Source organism: Leucoraja erinacea, chromosome 2 (assembly GCF_028641065.1).
Source record: "Leucoraja erinacea ecotype New England chromosome 2, Leri_hhj_1, whole genome shotgun sequence".
NCBI lineage: Eukaryota > Metazoa > Chordata > Chondrichthyes > Rajiformes > Rajidae > Leucoraja > Leucoraja erinaceus.
Window position 1 is genome coordinate 29,515,274 of NC_073378.1, and position 17,259 is coordinate 29,532,532.

The 17,259-nt window shown below is 48.2% G+C and overlaps 1 protein-coding gene across 1 annotated transcript; it reads left to right on the forward strand.

Annotated features, from left to right (window-relative positions):
* The first annotated feature begins 469 nt into the window (after nucleotides 1-469).
* On the forward strand, nucleotides 470-16,201 carry nol7 (nucleolar protein 7). The gene is made up of 8 exons (XM_055654030.1): nucleotides 470-699; nucleotides 2,313-2,373; nucleotides 4,480-4,535; nucleotides 6,262-6,293; nucleotides 9,927-10,005; nucleotides 13,256-13,377; nucleotides 13,465-13,536; nucleotides 15,899-16,201. Exons 1-8 carry the CDS (start codon nucleotides 494-496, stop codon nucleotides 15,970-15,972), a joined length of 702 nt encoding a protein of 233 aa, XP_055510005.1. The 5' UTR covers nucleotides 470-493; the 3' UTR covers nucleotides 15,973-16,201.
* The last annotated feature ends 1,058 nt before the right edge of the window (nucleotides 16,202-17,259 follow it).

Sequence of the window (17,259 nt, forward strand, 5' to 3'; positions counted from 1 at the left end):
GCTGAAAACGTGATAAAGGCATATATATGGATGCGAACGGTAGAACTCCCGCCCCCAGGGGGGGGTAGTGAGTGAGCGGCCTCCTCCCACCGCCAGGGGGAGTGAGTGAGCGGCCGCCAGGGGGAGTGGGTCGGTAAGCGGCAGCCAGGGGGAGTCAGTGAGCGGCCTCCCACCGCCAGGGGGAGTGAGTGGACGGCCTCCCACCGCCAGGGGCAGTGAGTCAGTGATCGGCCTCCCACCGCCAGGGGCAGTGAGTGGGCGGTCTCCCACCGCCAGGGGGCGCCAGTGAACGGCCGCCAGTGGAGGGCAGTGAGTCAGTGAGCGGCCTCCCACCGCCAGGGGCGTCAGTGAGCGGCCGCCAGGGGAGGGCAGTGAGTCAGTGAGCGGCCTCCCACCGCCAGGGGCAGTGAGTGAGCGGCCGCCAGGGGAGGGCAGGGAGTCAGTGAGCGGCCTCCCACCGCTAGGCGGCGTCAGTGAGCGGCGCGGGGGGAAGATGGCGGCCAGGTTGCGGCGGCGGCGACGGTTTGGGGCGGCGGGTGTCGTTGAGGAGACGGAGGGGGAGATGTCGGGGGAGCGGGGCCTGGGAGCGGGGGGAGAGGAGCAGGATGGTGATGATGATGATGATGATGAGCGGCCGGATGAGGAGACGTTCAGCAGCGGGCGGGAACGCGCGGAGCGGCGGCTGGAGAGCGCGAGGAGGTGAGGCCCGGACCCGGCCCCGGGGGGAGAATCGCCGGCACATTGACATCCCCCCCCCCCCCCGGGACATGCCCCCATCTACACTAGTCCCGCCCGCCTGCGTCTGATCCATATGCCTCCAAATCTGTCCTTTCCATGTACCTGTCCAAATGTTTCTTGAATGTGCCCCAACTACCTAATCTGGCAGCGCGTTCCATACACCCACCTTAAACCTGTGTTCCTTGATTCCCCAACTCTGGGCAAGAGACTCTGCACATTATGCATCCTCTCCAGAGTGGGGTGGAGGTTCGTCTCCCTTTTTTCCTGTGTTGGAAACATAGAAACATAGATACATAGAAAATAGGTGCAGGAGTAGGCCATTCGGCCCTTCGAGCCTGCACCGCCATTCAATATGATCATGGCTGATCATCCAACTCAGTATCCCGTACCTGCCTTCTCTCCATACCCCCTGATCCCTTTAGCCACAAGGGCCACATCTAACTCCCTCTTAAATATAGCCAATGAACTGGCCTCAACTACCATCGGTGGCAGAGAGTTCCAGAGATTCCCCACTCTCTGTGTGAAAAAAGTTCTTCTCATCTCGGTTTTAAAGGATTTCCCCCTTATCCTTAAGCTGTGACCCCTTGTCCTGGACTTCCCTAACATCGGGAACAATCTTCCTGCATCTAGCCTGTCCAACACCCTAAGAATTTTGTAAGTTTCTATAAGATCCCCTCTCAATCTTCTAAATTCTAGAGAGTATAAACCAAGTCTATCCAGTCTTTCTTCATAAGACAGTCCTGACATCCCAGGAATCAGTCTGGTGAACCGTCTCTGCACTCCCTCTATGGCAATAATGTCCTTCCTCAGATTGGAGACCAAAACTGTACGCAATACTCCAGGTGTGGTCTCACCAAGACCCTGTACAACTGCAGTAGAACCTCTCTGCTCCTATACTCAAATCCTTTTGCAATGAAAGCTAACATACCATTCGCTTTCTTTACTGCCAGCTGCACCTGCATGCCTACCTTCAATGACTGGTGTACCATGACACCCAGGTCTCGCTGCATCTCCCCCTTTCCCAATCGGCCACCATTTAGATAATATGGTTAGATCTGTGTCTTCCCCCCTCCCCCGGCGGGCTGGAGGGATCTCTACCCCGGGGCTAGAGAGTGTGTCTCCCCTCGTCTGGGAGCTGTACAATCTCCCCCGGGGTTGCAGGGTGTCTACCCCCCCCCCCCCCCCCCCCCCCCCCCCGGGGACTGGAGGATCGCCATCCCCTACTCCCCTCTCCCCGAGAGCTATAGAGCGTGTCTCCTGGAGACTAGAGGGTCAGTTTTCTCCCCCGGGGCTGTAGAGTGTGTCTCCCTTGTCTCTGGGCTGGAGGAATCTCCACTAGGTAGATGGAGGATCTCTTACCCTCTCTTACCCCCCTTCCCGGGGACGAAGCGTGTGTCTCCCGTCCCCCCACAGGGCTGGAGGGATCTTTTCCAGGGGCAGTAGTCTCCCCTGGGGCTAGTGTCCCCCCCCACCTGGGCGCTGGAGGGTCTCCTTCTTCCCGCAGGGGGGGGCTTTGGATGTCTCCCGGTGGGGTGAAGGGACCCTTTTTTAATTGTGCTTTTAAATTATTTCAGGGAGAAAGCTTTGTTGAAGGAAAAAAGAAAACAAAAACTGGAACTGTTTAGAGAACAGAAGGTAAAAGATGTTCGGTCGGCGTAGGCGAATTGGGCCGAAGGGCCTGTTTCCTCACTGTATTACTCTATGACTCACTACAACGAAGGGGGGCTGGGGTTTTAATCCAAATAAGGGCTGAGAAGATGCCTTTTAAAATAATGAATGGACTGGAATGCACCGAGTGAATTAAAAACAAGGCCCCTTAAATATTAGTAGGAAGGAACTGCAGATGCGGGTTTACACCGAAGATAGGCACAAAATGCTGGAGAAGGGTCTCGACTCGATACGTCACCCATTCCTTCTCCCCAGAGATGCTGCCTGTCCCGCTAAGTTTCTCCAGCATTTTGTGTCTTACCTTCCCTTAAATATTAGACTTTGTGTAAGCTACTGCGAGCTGTTGACTGTTATATTTATTTGACGCTTTGCCACTTTATTCACTGAACTCAATATTGGGAAAAGACACCGAGTGCTGGAGTAACTCAGCGGGTCAGGCGGCATCTCTGGAGAAGAGTCAAGAGTGTTTTATTGACATATGTCCTGAAACGGAACAATGAAATTCTTACCAACAGCAGCACAACAGAATACGTAAACATATCAATAAACAACAACAAAAAGTTCATTATATAAAAATTATAATAATAGTGCAAAGACAGAAACAGTGCCCCCTGAGTCTAGTTTGGGGCAATGCCTTGTCAATGTCAATACCTTGTCAATTTCAATGCCTTGTTAATTTCAATGCCTTGTCAATTTCAATGCCGTGTCAATTTCAATACCTCGTCCATTTTAATGCCTTGTCAATTTCAGTAGACAATAGGTGCAGGAGTAGGCCATTCGGCCCTTTGAGCCAGCACCGCCATTCAATGTGATCATGGCTGATCATTCACAATCCGTACCCCGTTCCTGCCTTTTCCCCATATCCCCTGACTCCCCTATCTTTAAGAGCCCTATCTAGCTCTCTCTTGAAAGCATCCAGAGAACCGGCCTCCACTGACCTCTGAGGCAGAGAATTCCACAGACTCACAACTCTCTGTGTGGAAAAAGTGTTTCCTCATCTCTGTTCTAAATGGCTTACCCCTTATTCTTAAACTGTGGCCCCTAGTTCTGGACTCCCCCAACATCGGAAACATGTTTCCTGCCTCTAGAGTGTCCAAACCCGTAACAATTTTATATGTCAATAAGATATCCTCTCATCCTTTTAAACTCTATAGAGTGTACAAGCCCAGCCGCTCCATTCTCTCAGCATATGACAGTCCCGCCATCCCAGGAATTACCTTGTAAACCTACGCTGCACTCGCTCAATAGCAAGAATGTCCTTCCTCAAATTAGGGGAGCAAATCTGCACCCGATACACCAGGTGTAGTCTCACCAGGGCCCTGTACAACTGCAGAAGGACCGCTTTGCTCCTATACTCAACTCCTCTTGTTAAAACATTCGCTTTCTTCACTGCCTGCTGTACCTGCATGCTTCCTTTCATAGACTGATGAACAAGGACCCCCAGATCCCATTGTACTTCCCCTTTTCCCAATTTGACGCCATTTAGCTAGTAATCTGCCTTCCTGTTTTTGCTACCAAAGTGGATAACCTCACATTTATATACATTATACTGCATCTGCCATGCATCTGTCCACTCACCCAACCTGTCCAAGTCACCCTGCATTCTCATAGCATCCTCCTCACAGTTCACAATGCCACCCAGCTTTGTGTCATACCTTGTCAATTTCAATGCCTTGTCAATGTCAATGCCTTGTCGATTTCTGTGCCTTGTCCATTTCAGTAGCCTCCGCAGTGCAACTAGCAGCCTGTGTTCTTAAAGAGAGAGTTTGGTATAACTGAAACCCGTTATAAAGAGGTGTGTCATAATGATGCTTGACTGTAATTACCTGTATTTCAGCACATGATATGGTCAGTTAGATTTAGCTCTTGGGGCTAAAGGAATCAAGGGGAAATATGGGGAAAAAGCAGGAATGGGGTATTGATTTTAGATTGATCAGCCATAATCATATTGAATGGCGGTGCTGGCTCGAAGGGCCGAATGGCTTACTCTTGCACCTATTTTTCTATGTTTTTCCATGTTTCTAGAACTGTTCTCTAAACTTTTCCTTTTTATTTTACTGATTATTAACCCAGAAACGCAAGTTGCTGCCAGATGACATTCTTGAAGAGATTGCTTCAATTCCAAAAAAGTACGGTAATTTCTTTAACAACTAATTAGTAATTCAGATTTGTGTTTGACCTGTCACTGCATGTGATATCCCAGGAATTAGTGGGTTAATATAGGATGCCGTTTGACGGCACTGGGCCTGGAGTTTAGAAGGTTGGGGGGGGGACCTCATTGAAACTTACCAAATAGTGAAAGGCCTGGATAGAGTGGATGTGGAGAGGATGTTTCCACTGGTGGAAGAGTCTAGGACCAGAGGCCATAGCCTGAGAATAAAAGGATGTACCTTTAGAAGGAAATTAAGATCAATTTCTTTAGTGGTGAATCTGTGGAATCCATTGCCAAGTCAGTGGATATTTTTAAGGCAGAGATTGACAGATTCTTGATTAGTACGGATGTCAGGAGTTATGGGGAGAAGGCAGGAGAATGGGGTTGAGAGAGAAAATGATGGGCCAAATGGCCTAATTCCACACCTAGAACTTATGAACTGTATGCATAGTCTACTTATTACTTTAATTGCCATACAACCGTTTCAATCTAAAATGTCAGTTGTCAAATTAAGATTGTAGTATTATTTATATATTTTTCACATTTTGGGATGAATGGAATTATGGCCGAGCTGGCATATGTGTGGAAACTATGGTAACGCTTCAGTCGCTGCAGGTGGATGCTGGTTTGTGCAGGGTGAAGCCTTTTAGGTGTCTTGTTAACCCTGCAATAAGCCTTCATCGGTCAAGGGGTTGAGCCTAGAAGTCAGGATGTTATGTTCAAGAAGGAACTGCAGATGCTGGAAAATCGAAGGTAGACAAAATTGCTGGAGAAACTCAGCGGGTGCGGCAGCATCTATGGAGCGAAGGAAATAGGCAGTTTCAGCCTGAAACGTTGCCTATTTCCTTCGCTCCATAGATGCTGCTGCACCCGCTGTGTTTCTTCAGGATGTTATGTGTGGGAAAGAACTGCAGATGCTGGTTTAGCGGGTCAGGCAGCATCTCTGAAGAAAAAGAATAGGTGACGTTTCAGGTCAAAGCCCTTCAGGAAGGGTTTTCGATCCAAAACGTCGCCTATTCTTTTTCTCCAGAGATGTTTGCTGACCCGCTGAGTTACTCCAGCACTCTGTGTCTACGGTGTAAACCAGTATCTGCAGTTCCTTCCTACACCATTTCCTCAATGTTTAGATCATGTATCTGTGCACTGTGGTAATCGTGTGTTGTCTTTTGCTGAGAGAATGGAGCAGCTGGGCTTGTATACTCTGGAGTTTAGAAGGATGAGAGGATATCTCATTGAAACATACAAGATTGTTAAGGGCTTGGACACGCTAGAGGCAGGAAACATGTTCCTGATGTTGGGGGAGTCCAGAACCAAGGGCCACAGTTTAAGAATAAAGGGTAGGCCATTTAGAACGGAGACGAGGAAACACTTTTTCTCACAGAGAGCTGTGAGTCTGTGGAATTCTCTGCCTCAGAGGGCGGTGGAGGCCGGTTCTCTGGATGCATTCAAGAGAGAGCTAGATGGGGCTCTTAAAGATAGTGGAGTCAGGGGATATGGGGAGAAGGCAGGAACGGGGTACTGATTGTGGATGATTAACCATGATCATATTGAATGCTGGCTCGAAGGGCCAAATGACGTACTCCTGCACCTATTGTCTATTGTCTTTCTGCTGACTGGATAGCACGTAACAGAAACTTTTCACTGTGCATTTACTTCACACATGACAATAAACTAAACTGAACTGATGTTTTTGTTTCTTCCAGGATCGACCAGGCTCCTGCTTCCAGGAAAAAAGGTAGAGAACGATACACGCTCCGATCTGCCACTGCATGGTGCTGCCTCCTTGGACCTTTCGCCATGCATCGTGTCACTAACTTTGTTCACACCATTTAGCAGTCTATGACTTATTTCAAGTCAACCTACCTGATCTCCTCTTTGCCGGACACTTTAATTCCCCGTCCCATTCCCACACTTTCTGTCCTGAGTCTCCTCCATTGTCAGAGTGAGGCTAAACGCTAATTGGAGGAACAGCATCTCATATTTCGCTTGGGCAGCTTACAGCCCAGTGGTATGAATATTGATTTCTCTCACCAAGTAGCCCCGGCATTCCCTCTCTATCTCTCCCCCACCCAAGTTGTACCAGCTTCTTGTTTTCAACCTACAATCAGCAAACAATGGCCTGTTCCCTTTATCATCGTTACTTTTATGCAAATCTTTCATTCATTGTTCTTTATCTCTCTACATCACCGTCTATATCTCTCGTTTTCCCTTATCCCTAACCAGACTGAAGAAGGGTCTTCACCCGAAACGTCACCCATTCCTTCTCTCCAGAGATGCTGCCTGTCCCGCCGAGTTACTCCAGCTTTTTGAGTCTTATCTTTTACTCATTTCAACCATTCACAATGATTCATTCACAGTGAATGGCAGGGTGCTGGGGAGTGTTGTACAGCAGAGGGATATCGGCGTACAGGATCTTTGAAGATGGCGTCACCGGTGGTCAAAAATGCATAGCCTTCATCAGTCAGAATATTGAGTGCAGAAGTTCAAGATTCAAGAGAGTTTATTGTCATGTCCCAGATAGGACAATGAAATTCTTGCTTTGCTTCAGCACAACACAATATAGTAGGCATAAATAAATACAGAACAGATCAGTGTGACCATATATCGATGAATATATATATATATATATACACACATAAATAAGCAGATAAAGTGCAATGGGCTATTAATGTTCAGAGTTTTGTTTGAGTTGAGTTTAATAGCCTGATGGCTGTGGGGAAGTAGCTATTCCTGAACCTGGATGTTGCAGATTTCAGGCTCCTGTACCTTTTCCTGAAGGCAGCAGGGAGATGAGTGTGTGGCCAGGATGGTGTGGATCCTTGATGATGCTGCCAGCCTTTTTGAGGCAGCGACTGCGATAGATCCCCTTGATGGTAGAGAGGTCAGAGCAGATGATGGACTGGGCAGTGTTTACTACTTTTTGCCGTCTTTTCCGCTCCTGGGCGTAGTGTAGTTGGTGTAGCGACACATTTTTATATCGTTTCAAGGATTTAGTCCTCTCTTCACTAATTGAAGACGGAAACAGAAGATAATCGATACGCCCCCACGAGACATTCAATGCCGTCGAAAGATAAATCTTCCAAACACAGTCTCTTGATGAATAGATTCATTATTGTAGTACAGGTGCACAACCTTTTATCCGAAAGCCTTGGGACCAGACACTTGTCGGATTTCGGACATTTTCGGATTTCCGAATGGAAGATTTTTAGCGTAGACTAGGTAGGTAGCGCGGGCGGCTTGAAAAGTCTGGAGCGACTGCCTCCTCACCGGAGACCGGGGAATCATTGTAAATCATTGCATAAATGTTAGTCAGTTAGTTTGGAGGGATTTTATGTGGTGGTGGTGGTGGGGTGTGAAGGGGGAAACTTTAATTCTTAGTCCCCTACCTGGTCGGCGACTCCCAACATCGCAGAGCTGGGGGCTCCGTCCGGCCGCGGGCGGCGCCGGTTGTAGCTCCGACCCCGGCAACTCTACCCCTGGCTGCGCGGCGCTCCAAATCCAGCGCGGCACGCGGTCGGACGCCCGCAGCCCCAGCTCCGCGAATGTTAGGAGAAGGCGGCCTCAGCGCCCTGGAGCTTATCGCACAGCGACCCGGTAAGGCATTGCCCGCTTCCCGCTGGTATTCCAGCGCTGCGACGCCGCCGACTCCCAACATTGGGCGGGCGTCCGGCCGCGGGCAGCGCTGGATTTGGAGCACATCGCAGCCAGGGGTAGAGTTGCCGGGGTCGGAGCTACAACCGGCGCCGCCCGCAGCCCCAGCTGGGAGTTGGCGGCCACAGCGCTGCGGAGCTTACTGCACGGCGACCCGGTAAGGCATTGACCGCTCCCCGTCTCTCCAACCAGGTAGGGGACTAAGAATTAAAGTTTACCCCTTCACCCCCCCTCACATAAAACCCCTCCAAACTAACTGACTAACATTTAAGCAATGATTTACAGATGTTTAAGTGTCTCCCCGGTCTCCGGGGAGGAGGCAGCCGCTACAGTAGTACAGACCTGGGTTGACCGTGGGTCGTTTCGGGTCAAGTTTGACGCCAAACGCGAGCTTTGGTGTGCAGACGACATCCTGGAAAAAATGGCCGGTTTTCGGAGTTTTTCGGTTTCCGGAACACCGGATAAAAGGCTGTGCACCTGTAGTGAGAACAGTAAGATACTCAAACAGTAAGATACTCAGTAAGATATCAAAGACCCCTACCACCCATCGCATCACATATTCTCCATCCTGCCATCTGGGAAGAGGTACAGGAGCATTAGCTGCAAAACCAGCAGGATGCTCCTCAGCTTCTTCCCGCAGGCTATAAGACTGATAAACGGACTTAGCCCCCTGCCAAAGTATCGCGCACCAACCACCAACCTGGACACACTGCAGCAGCTGTCGATCGGAACGCCTGTTGATGTTTAGTAGAGAGTAGAGTGTTTAATCTAATTTGTTCATGATATATGTATTTTTATTTCTATTTACTTGTTGTTATTTGTACTGCACACTGAACGGACACTGGTTGAGCAACGTTTTTTTGTTTCCTCTGGGTATGTGAGTACTCAGGAAATAACAATAAAGATATACTGATACTGATACTCATCGATACTTCTTGTCCAAGTACATTTTAATCTTACTCGTGGTCAAACTCGTGCATGGTCGAAAGGTGTGAAACATATAAGATTATTAAGGGCTTGGACACGCTAGAGGCAGGAAACATGTTCCCGATGTTGGGGGAGTCCAGATCCAGGGGGCACAGTTTAAGAATAAGGAGTAAGCCATTTAGAATGGAGATGAGGAAACACTTTTTCTCACAGTGAGTGATGAGTCTGTGGAATTCTCTGCCTCAGGGGGCGGTGGAGGTAAGTTCTCTGGATGCTTGCAAGAGAGAGCTAGATAGGGCTCTTAAAAATAGCGGAGTCCGGGGATTATGGGGAGAAGGCAGGAATGGGGTACTGATAGGGGATGATCAGCCATGATCACATTGAATGGCGGTGCTGGCTCGAAGGGCCGAATGGCCTACTCCTGCACCTTTTGTCTATTGCCCATGTCAGTGTTCCCAAAATGCAACACCTCACATTTTTCTGTACTCAATACTCTGACTGATGAAGGGCAAAGTGCCGCCGGTCTCCTTGGCCACCCTATCCATCTGTGATGCACTTTCAAAGAAAGTTGTGCCCAAGGGCCTGTTTCCATGCTGTACGAATCTAAATGTTGAAAAAAAGGTTCTTCCTTATTGAACTGTGGCTGGTGAACGCCACTGTTTCACAGTAAAAGTGTTGTGAATCGCGGGGCAGGTGAAGAGTATTGAGTCTTAATGCAGCGAGATCAAACAAATTTCCACTCAGCTCTGAAAAAACAATGTGGTCTTTTAATATTTTGTTTTGTTTCAAGGTCGTGTGCTAGCTTCTGTACAGAAACCCGAGCAAGATAGTGGATTGGAAGAAGACACTGAAGAATGTATAGATATCAGGTAATCTGTTTCTGCTAAGGCAAGGCCTGCCCATAAATCAGTGAAAATACAATGTATATTCTTTGAATATGATCTGTCTGACAATACACCAGCATAAGCAAGGAACTGCAGATGCTGGTTTACACCAAATATAAGGCCAAAGTGCTGGAGTAACTCAGCGGAACAGTGCCGTGGCGGCACAGTGGTGCAGCGGTTGGAGCTGCTGCCTCACAGCACCAGAGACCCAGGTTCGATCCTGACTACGGGTGCTGTCTGCGGAGTTTGTACGTTCTCCACGTGATCACGTGGGTTTTCTCCAGGTTCCCTCCCACACTCCAAAGACATACAGGTTCGTAGGTTAATTGGCTTTGGTAACAATTGTAAATTGGCCCAAGTGTGGGTAGGATAGTGTTAGTGTATGGGGTGATCGCTGGTCGGTGTGGGCTCAAGGGCCTGTTTCTGCATTGTATCTCTAAACTAAACTGCAGGTGCTGATTTATACCAAAGATAGGCACAAATAGACAATAGGTGCAGGAGTAGGCCAGTCGGCCCTTTGAGCCAGCAGCGCCATTCAATGTGATCATGGCTGATCATCCCCAATCAGTACCCCGTTCCTGCCTTCTCCCCATACCCCCTGACTCCGATATCTTTAAGAGCCCTGTCTAGCTCTCTCTTGAAAGCATCCAGAGAACTGGCCTCCACCTCCCTCTGAGGCAGATAATTCCAACTCACCACCTCTTGTGCTCCAAGGAATAGAGTCCCAGCCTGCTCACCCTCTACCTATAGCTCAGGCCCTCGAATCCTGGCAACATCCTCGTAAATCTGCTCTGCACCCTTTCCAGATTGACAACATCTTTCCTTCTCAGAGTTGAGTTTTAAAGAAGTGGTGCGTGCGAGGGCGTTATCTAAAAGCAGGAGGTTGCAACCTTGTGCATGACGTTTACAGTAGTTTAGTTTAGAGATACAGCGTGGAAACAGGTCCTTTGGCCCACCAAGGCAGGAAACATGTTCCCCATGTTGGGGGAGTCCAGAACCAGGGGCCACAGTTTAAGAATAAGGGGTAAGCCATTTAGAACGGAGATGAGGAAACACTTTTTCACACAGAGAGTTGTGAGTCTGTGGAAATCTCTGCCTCAGAGGCCGGTTCTCTGGATACTTTCAAGAGAGAGCTAGATAGGGCTCTTAAAGATAGCAGAGTCAGGGGATATGGGGAGAAGGCAGGAACGGGGTACTGATTGGGGATAGACAAAAAGTGCTGGAGTAACTCACCGGGTGCAGCAGCATCTATGGAGCGAAGGAAATAGGCAACGTTTCGGGCCGAAACCCTTAAGGGTTTTGGGCCGAAACGTTGCCTATTTCCTTCGCTCCATAGATGCTGCTGCACCCGGTGAGTTTCTCCAGCACTTTTGTCTACCTTCAATTTTCCAGCATCTGCAGTTCCTTCTTAAATATTGATTGGGGATGATCAGCTATGATCACACTGAATGGTGGTGCTGGCTCGAAGGGCCGAATGGCCTACTCCTGCACCTATTGTGTAAGTCCATGACGACCAACAATCACCCCGTACACTAGTAAAGTCTTACACACTAAGGACAATAATGCAGAAGCCAACTAACCTATAAACCTCCAAGTCTTTGGAGTGTGGGAGGAAACCGGAGCACCCGGAGAAAACCCACCCGGTCACAGGGAGAACGTGCAAACTCCGCACAGTATTCCAGATGTAAAAGTAGGTTTTTTATTGGCAGGATGTTTTGTGCCGGACAAGGGAATTTAGCACATGTCATTTTAGTCACGAGACTTGCATCTTGCAGGTTTCCTATTAAATATGCATATTTACCAAGCATGTGCATTTGTTAATCCGTTCAGAAGAGTCAAGTATTAAAACCAAATACTTAGTTTAGTTTAGAGTTACTGAATCTGCGCTGACCAACAATCACACTAACACGATCCTATGCACCAGGGACAATTTACAATTTGCTGATGCCAATTAACCTACAAACCTGCACATCTTTAGAGTGCAGGGGGGGGGAAACGGGAGCCAACGGAGAAATTCCACGAGGTCACTGGGAGAAGGTGCAAACTCCGCAATGACAGCACCTGTAGTCAGGATCGAACCCAGGTTTCTGGTGCTGTAGAGGGGGCACCGTGCTCCGGTTTCCTCTCGCACTCGAAAGACGTGCAGGTTTGTAGCTTCATCGACTTCGGTAAACTTGTAAACTGTCCCCAGTGTGTGTAGGATAGTGCTAGCAGACGGGGTGACCGGCGTGGTGGTCGGCGTGGACTCGGGGCCTGTTTCCGTGCTGTATCTCTAAAGTCAAAAGAAAGGCAGCAACTCTACCGCTGTGCCCACCCGGCTTGTATATTTGTTTTCCACACGCCATCCCTCCGTGACCGCGCAGTAATCACCCTGGATAACAGTCACGAGGAATAGGAGTAGAATTAGGCCATTCGGCCCATCAAGTCTACTCCGCCATTCAACCATGGCTGATTGAGCTTTCCCTCCCAAACCCATTCTCCTGCCTTCTCCCCATAACCCCTGACACCCGTACTAATCAATAAAAGGATACGCACTGAGCTGGAACAGTCCATTGTGCCCCAGGCTTGAAGGGTGTATCATCAGAGTATATATTTACACTGACTCCCACATCAGGTCACGTGGAGCCAGGGTGGGAGTAAGATCAACGCACCATCACTGTTTTTATTTTTATCGGGATGCATCACAGCACGGTTTGGGAACAGCTCCATCCAAGACCGCAGGAATTGTAGCGAATTGTGGACGCTGCCCAGACCATCGTACAAACCAACCTCCCTTCCATCGACTCCATCTACACCTCACGCTGCCTCGGCAAGGCCAGCAGCATAATCAAGGACCAGTCGCACCCCGGCCACTTCATCTTCTTCCCAGCTGTTAGTAGGCAACTGAACCATCCTATCACCAACTAGAGAGCAGTGCTGAACCACAATCTATCTCATTGATGACCTTCGGACTATCTTCGGGTCTGAAGAATGGTCTCGACACGAAACGTCGCATTTTCCTTCGCTCCATAGATGCTGCCTCACCCGCTGAGTTTCTCCAGCATTTTTATCTACCTTTGATTTTCCCAGCATCTGCAGTTCCTTCTTAAACACGTGGACTATCTTTGATCAGTCTTTGCTGGCTTTACCTTGCACTAAACGTTATTCCCATATCAACACATTTTCTCTCTCCCCCTCTTTTGCCCTCCCTCCTTCCCTCCCTCTCCCCCTCCCTCGCCCTCTCCCTCCCTCCTAGGTGGAAGCAGAGCTACAGGGCTGTTCAACTGAAGGATCACGGTCGAAAGAACCAGCAGGTTAAGAAAGCTAAATCCTTCATGAAACGCCGTCTCTATGGCCGTAAGAGCAGAAGAAGCACCGGTAACTTTAATTTTATATTCAGTTCCCTTTTCTCCCTCTTCCTTCACCTCTCAACAATTCTTCTGATGTTTCTTGTTCTTTTTGCAGTCAATGAATACTTCTCGTATGAAAATAAGCGAAGCCAGAAAGCTGCGATGCAATTTATCAACTCATCGTGGGGTAAGTAGACAGGGACTTGTGCTGTGGTCACATGGGCTCTGTCGGAAGGAATTGTGTTACATATGTATCCTGAATTTGCCTTTACTTAAATGAGCATGGACACAAAATAAAACACCCATACATTAGTGGTGAGTCTATCGAACAAGCCGGTTTATTGAAGGCCTGAACTGTGCGTGACGGTTAACACTCTGAGAGAACCCAATGTGTTTCCAAGATTCACGGTACCTACAGCATTTTATTTTCTCATGACACAATGGTTACAATACTTACCGAGTAGCAAAAGGCTTGGATAGAGTGCATGTATCCAAGAGAGAGTTAGATATAGTTCTTAGGGCTAACAGAATCAAGGGATGTGGGGAGAAAGCAGGAACAGATTACTGACTAGATGATCGGCCATGATCATATTGAATGGCGGCGCTGGCTTGAAGGGCCAAAATGGCCTACTCCTGCACCCTATTTTCTATGTGGAGAGGATGTTTCCAATAGTGGGAGAGTCTAGGACTAGAGGTCATAGCCTCAGAATAAAAGGGCGTGCCTTTAGGAAGATGAGGAGGAATTTTTTTGGTCAGAGGGTGGTGAATCTGTGGAATTCATTGCCACAGAAGGCTGTGGAGGCCAAGTTAGTGGATGTATTTAAGGTATAGATAGATAGATTCTTGATTAGTGCAGGAGCATGGGGTTAGGAAGGAGATGGATTCAATAGACAATAGGTGCAGGAGGAGGCCATTCAGCCCTTCAAGCCAGCACCACCATTCAAGGTGTTCATGGCAGATCATCCCCAATCAGTTCCCCGTTCCTGCCTCAAGAATGGCGGAGCTGACTTGATGGGCCAATTGGCCTAATTCTGCTTATATCAGATGACCTTGTGGATCTGAAATAAGTCATCATTAGTCTCAATAACCTTTCATCGCTGTCTTGCCCCAGAGTTATCTTTAACCTTATGTTTCCTGTTGTTCTGAACACCTCTCTTCCATATCTAACAAATGGCAAGAGACCCAGTTACAGGGTATTTCAATTACTCACAGCCTGTCCCACTGAGTTACTGCAGAATTTTGTGTCTACCTTCAATTTAAACCAGCATCTGCAGTTCTTTCCTACACAGGTTGTATCACAGCTTTGGTTTGCAAAAAGCTCTGCCCAAGACCACAAAAAATAGCAGAGCTGCGGGTGTAGCCCAGTCCGCCACACAGACCACACTCCCCACCATTGTAGATGTAGCCCAGTCCATCACACAGACCACACTCCCCACCATTAGTTTAGATGTAGCCCAGCGAGTCCGTGCCCATCACACAGATCCCACACATTTCCCCACCACCTTGTACGCCTTTGGGATGTAGCCCCAGTCCGGATCACATAGACTACACTCAGTACCCAAGCGCCCATTCGAACCGGATGTAGCAGTAACCATCGCTGCGTCCATCACACAGACACTTCTCACACTCCCCACCAACATTGTAGATGTAGCCCAGTAAAACCATCACAGTGTGAAGACTAGACAAATGTCCCCACCATTGTAGATGTAGTCCCCTGAGTCCATTTTGTGACACAAACCACAGTTCTTTCCCCACACATTTAGATGTGCAAAAGCTCTGCCCAGACCACCATCACATAGTACTACAGACCACTCCCCACCATTGTAGATGTAGCCCAGTCCATCACATAGACTACACTCCCCACCATTGTAGATGTAGCCCAGTCCATCACACAGACCACACTCCCCACCATTGTAGATGTAGCCCAGTCCATCACATAGACTACACTCCCCACCATTGTAGATGTAGCCCAGTCCATCACACAGACCACACTCCCCACCATCGACTCCATCTACACTTCACGCTGCCTCGGGGAAAGCAGCCGACACAATCAAAGACTTGTCCCTGTCCCACCCCGGTCATTCCTTCTTCTCCCCACTCCCGTCCGGCAGAAGGTACAGAAGCTTGAAAGCGCGCACCACCAGACTCAGGAACAGCTTCGTCCCCTCTGTTATCAGGCTTCTGAACGGCCCTTCCACAAGCTAGCCTCTAGAATAAAAGGACATACCTTTAGAAAGATGAGAAATTTCTGTAATCAGAGAGTGGTGAATTTGGAATTCATGGCCACATACGGCTGTGGGGGTCGTCAATGGATATTGTTAAGGCAGAAATTGATATAGATTCCTGATTAGTGCGGGTGTCAGGGGTTATGGGGAGAAGGCAGGAGAATGGGGTTGAGAGGTAAAAATAGATCAGCCATGATTGAACAGCGAATAGACTTGATGGTCCAAATGGCCAAATTCTGCTCCTTGAAGCTACGATCTCCTCCCTTTTGCGTCAGGTTCTTGTATGGTTATATTTTCCTATTGTTGACAATGTGCTTTTTTTAGGTACAAAGAAAAAACAGAAAGCCGATAAGTATCGCAAACAGTGGCTGCAGAAGCACTGTGTGGCTGGACTGTGAGAGGGTGGTGTCACCAAGAAAGAGTGAAGTCCATACTGACTGGTGGAGAAATGAAGCAGGAGGTCTCCAGAGCATGGAACCAAGACTGAGCAGTGATGTGCTCAGCACATCTGTGCTGGCTGCAGCTCACTGGGACAGAGGAGACCTTTCTGTACAAAGGAGAAAAGAAATGTTCCTGCCTCATACAATTTTACAATTTATACTTTCCATTAAATATTTTGTTGCTAAATCTGTGCTGGCTGTTTCACCTGTGGCTATTAATTTTAAGAAAACACCGCCAACACTTTGAAACGCTTTAAAAATTTATGTCTCATTAAAAATTGATGTCGGTTCAGGTTAGAGGGGAGTTGTGGTTGCAAGAGGATTAAAACAAACCGTGTTAGCATTATATTGCTTTAAATCGGGCAAAATGTACAGGGTTAATATTAGAGCCATTGATTTAATTTAAATGGTAGGATGTGCTGGCGTTGGAGAGGTTCCAGAGGTGGTTTACAAGAATTTTCCCAGGAATTTATTGTACGGGGAACTAATCTAGTCCCAGGGTAGCTGGGACATGTTGGCCGGTGGGCAAGTTGGGCCAAAAGGCCTGTTTCCATGCTGTATGATTGAATTAACATACGGTGAGCATTTGACAGCACTGGGCCTGTGCTCGCTGTTTAGAATGATGGGGGGGATGGGGGGGGGGGGGGGAGAACCTCATTGAAATTAACTGAATAGTGAAAGGCCTGGATAGAGCAGATGTGGGAGTCTAGGATCAGAGGCCACAGGCTCAGAATAAAAGAACATACTTTTAGAAAGGAGATGAGGAGGAATTTCTTTAATCAGAGGGTGGTGAATCTGTGGAATTCATTGCCACAGACGGCTGTGGAGGTCATCAATGGTTATTCTTAAGGCAGAGATTGACAGATTCCCGATTAGTAAGGGTTATGGGGAGAAGGTAGGAGAATGGGGTTGAGAGGGATTGATAGATCAGCCAGGATTGTGGCTGATCGCCTTATTCTGCTCCAAGAATTTTTGAACAAATGAATTCTGCTACTTGTTACAAAATATGTTTTGAACAGGGTGGGAAGATCTAAAACTGGAGAGCATAGCTTTACGGTGCAAGGGCGTGCGGGGCAAGTTATTTTTACGCAGACTGGTGTTTGAGGCAGATACGATAGTGGCATTCAAGAGGCTTTTGGATAGGTACTTGGATATGCATCATGTGCAGACTAGATGAGATGAGATTAGTACACATGACCATAAACTAAACTGGTTTAGCTTGGCATTGTGTTTAGTGAAACATGC

What these genes read in the sequence shown, in the direction of transcription:
- nol7 (XM_055654030.1), top strand. Translation starts at nt 494, where the DNA reads ATGGCGGCCAGGTTGCGGCGGCGGCGACGGTTTGGGGCGGCGGGTGTC. An exon ending in ATTGCTTCAATTCCAAAAAA is followed by an intron (nt 4,536 to 6,261) that starts GTACGGTAATTT and finishes TGTTTCTTCCAG; the next exon opens with GATCGACCAGGCTCCTGCTT. An exon ending in GAAGAATGTATAGATATCAG is followed by an intron (nt 10,006 to 13,255) that starts GTAATCTGTTTC and finishes CCTCCCTCCTAG; the next exon opens with GTGGAAGCAGAGCTACAGGG.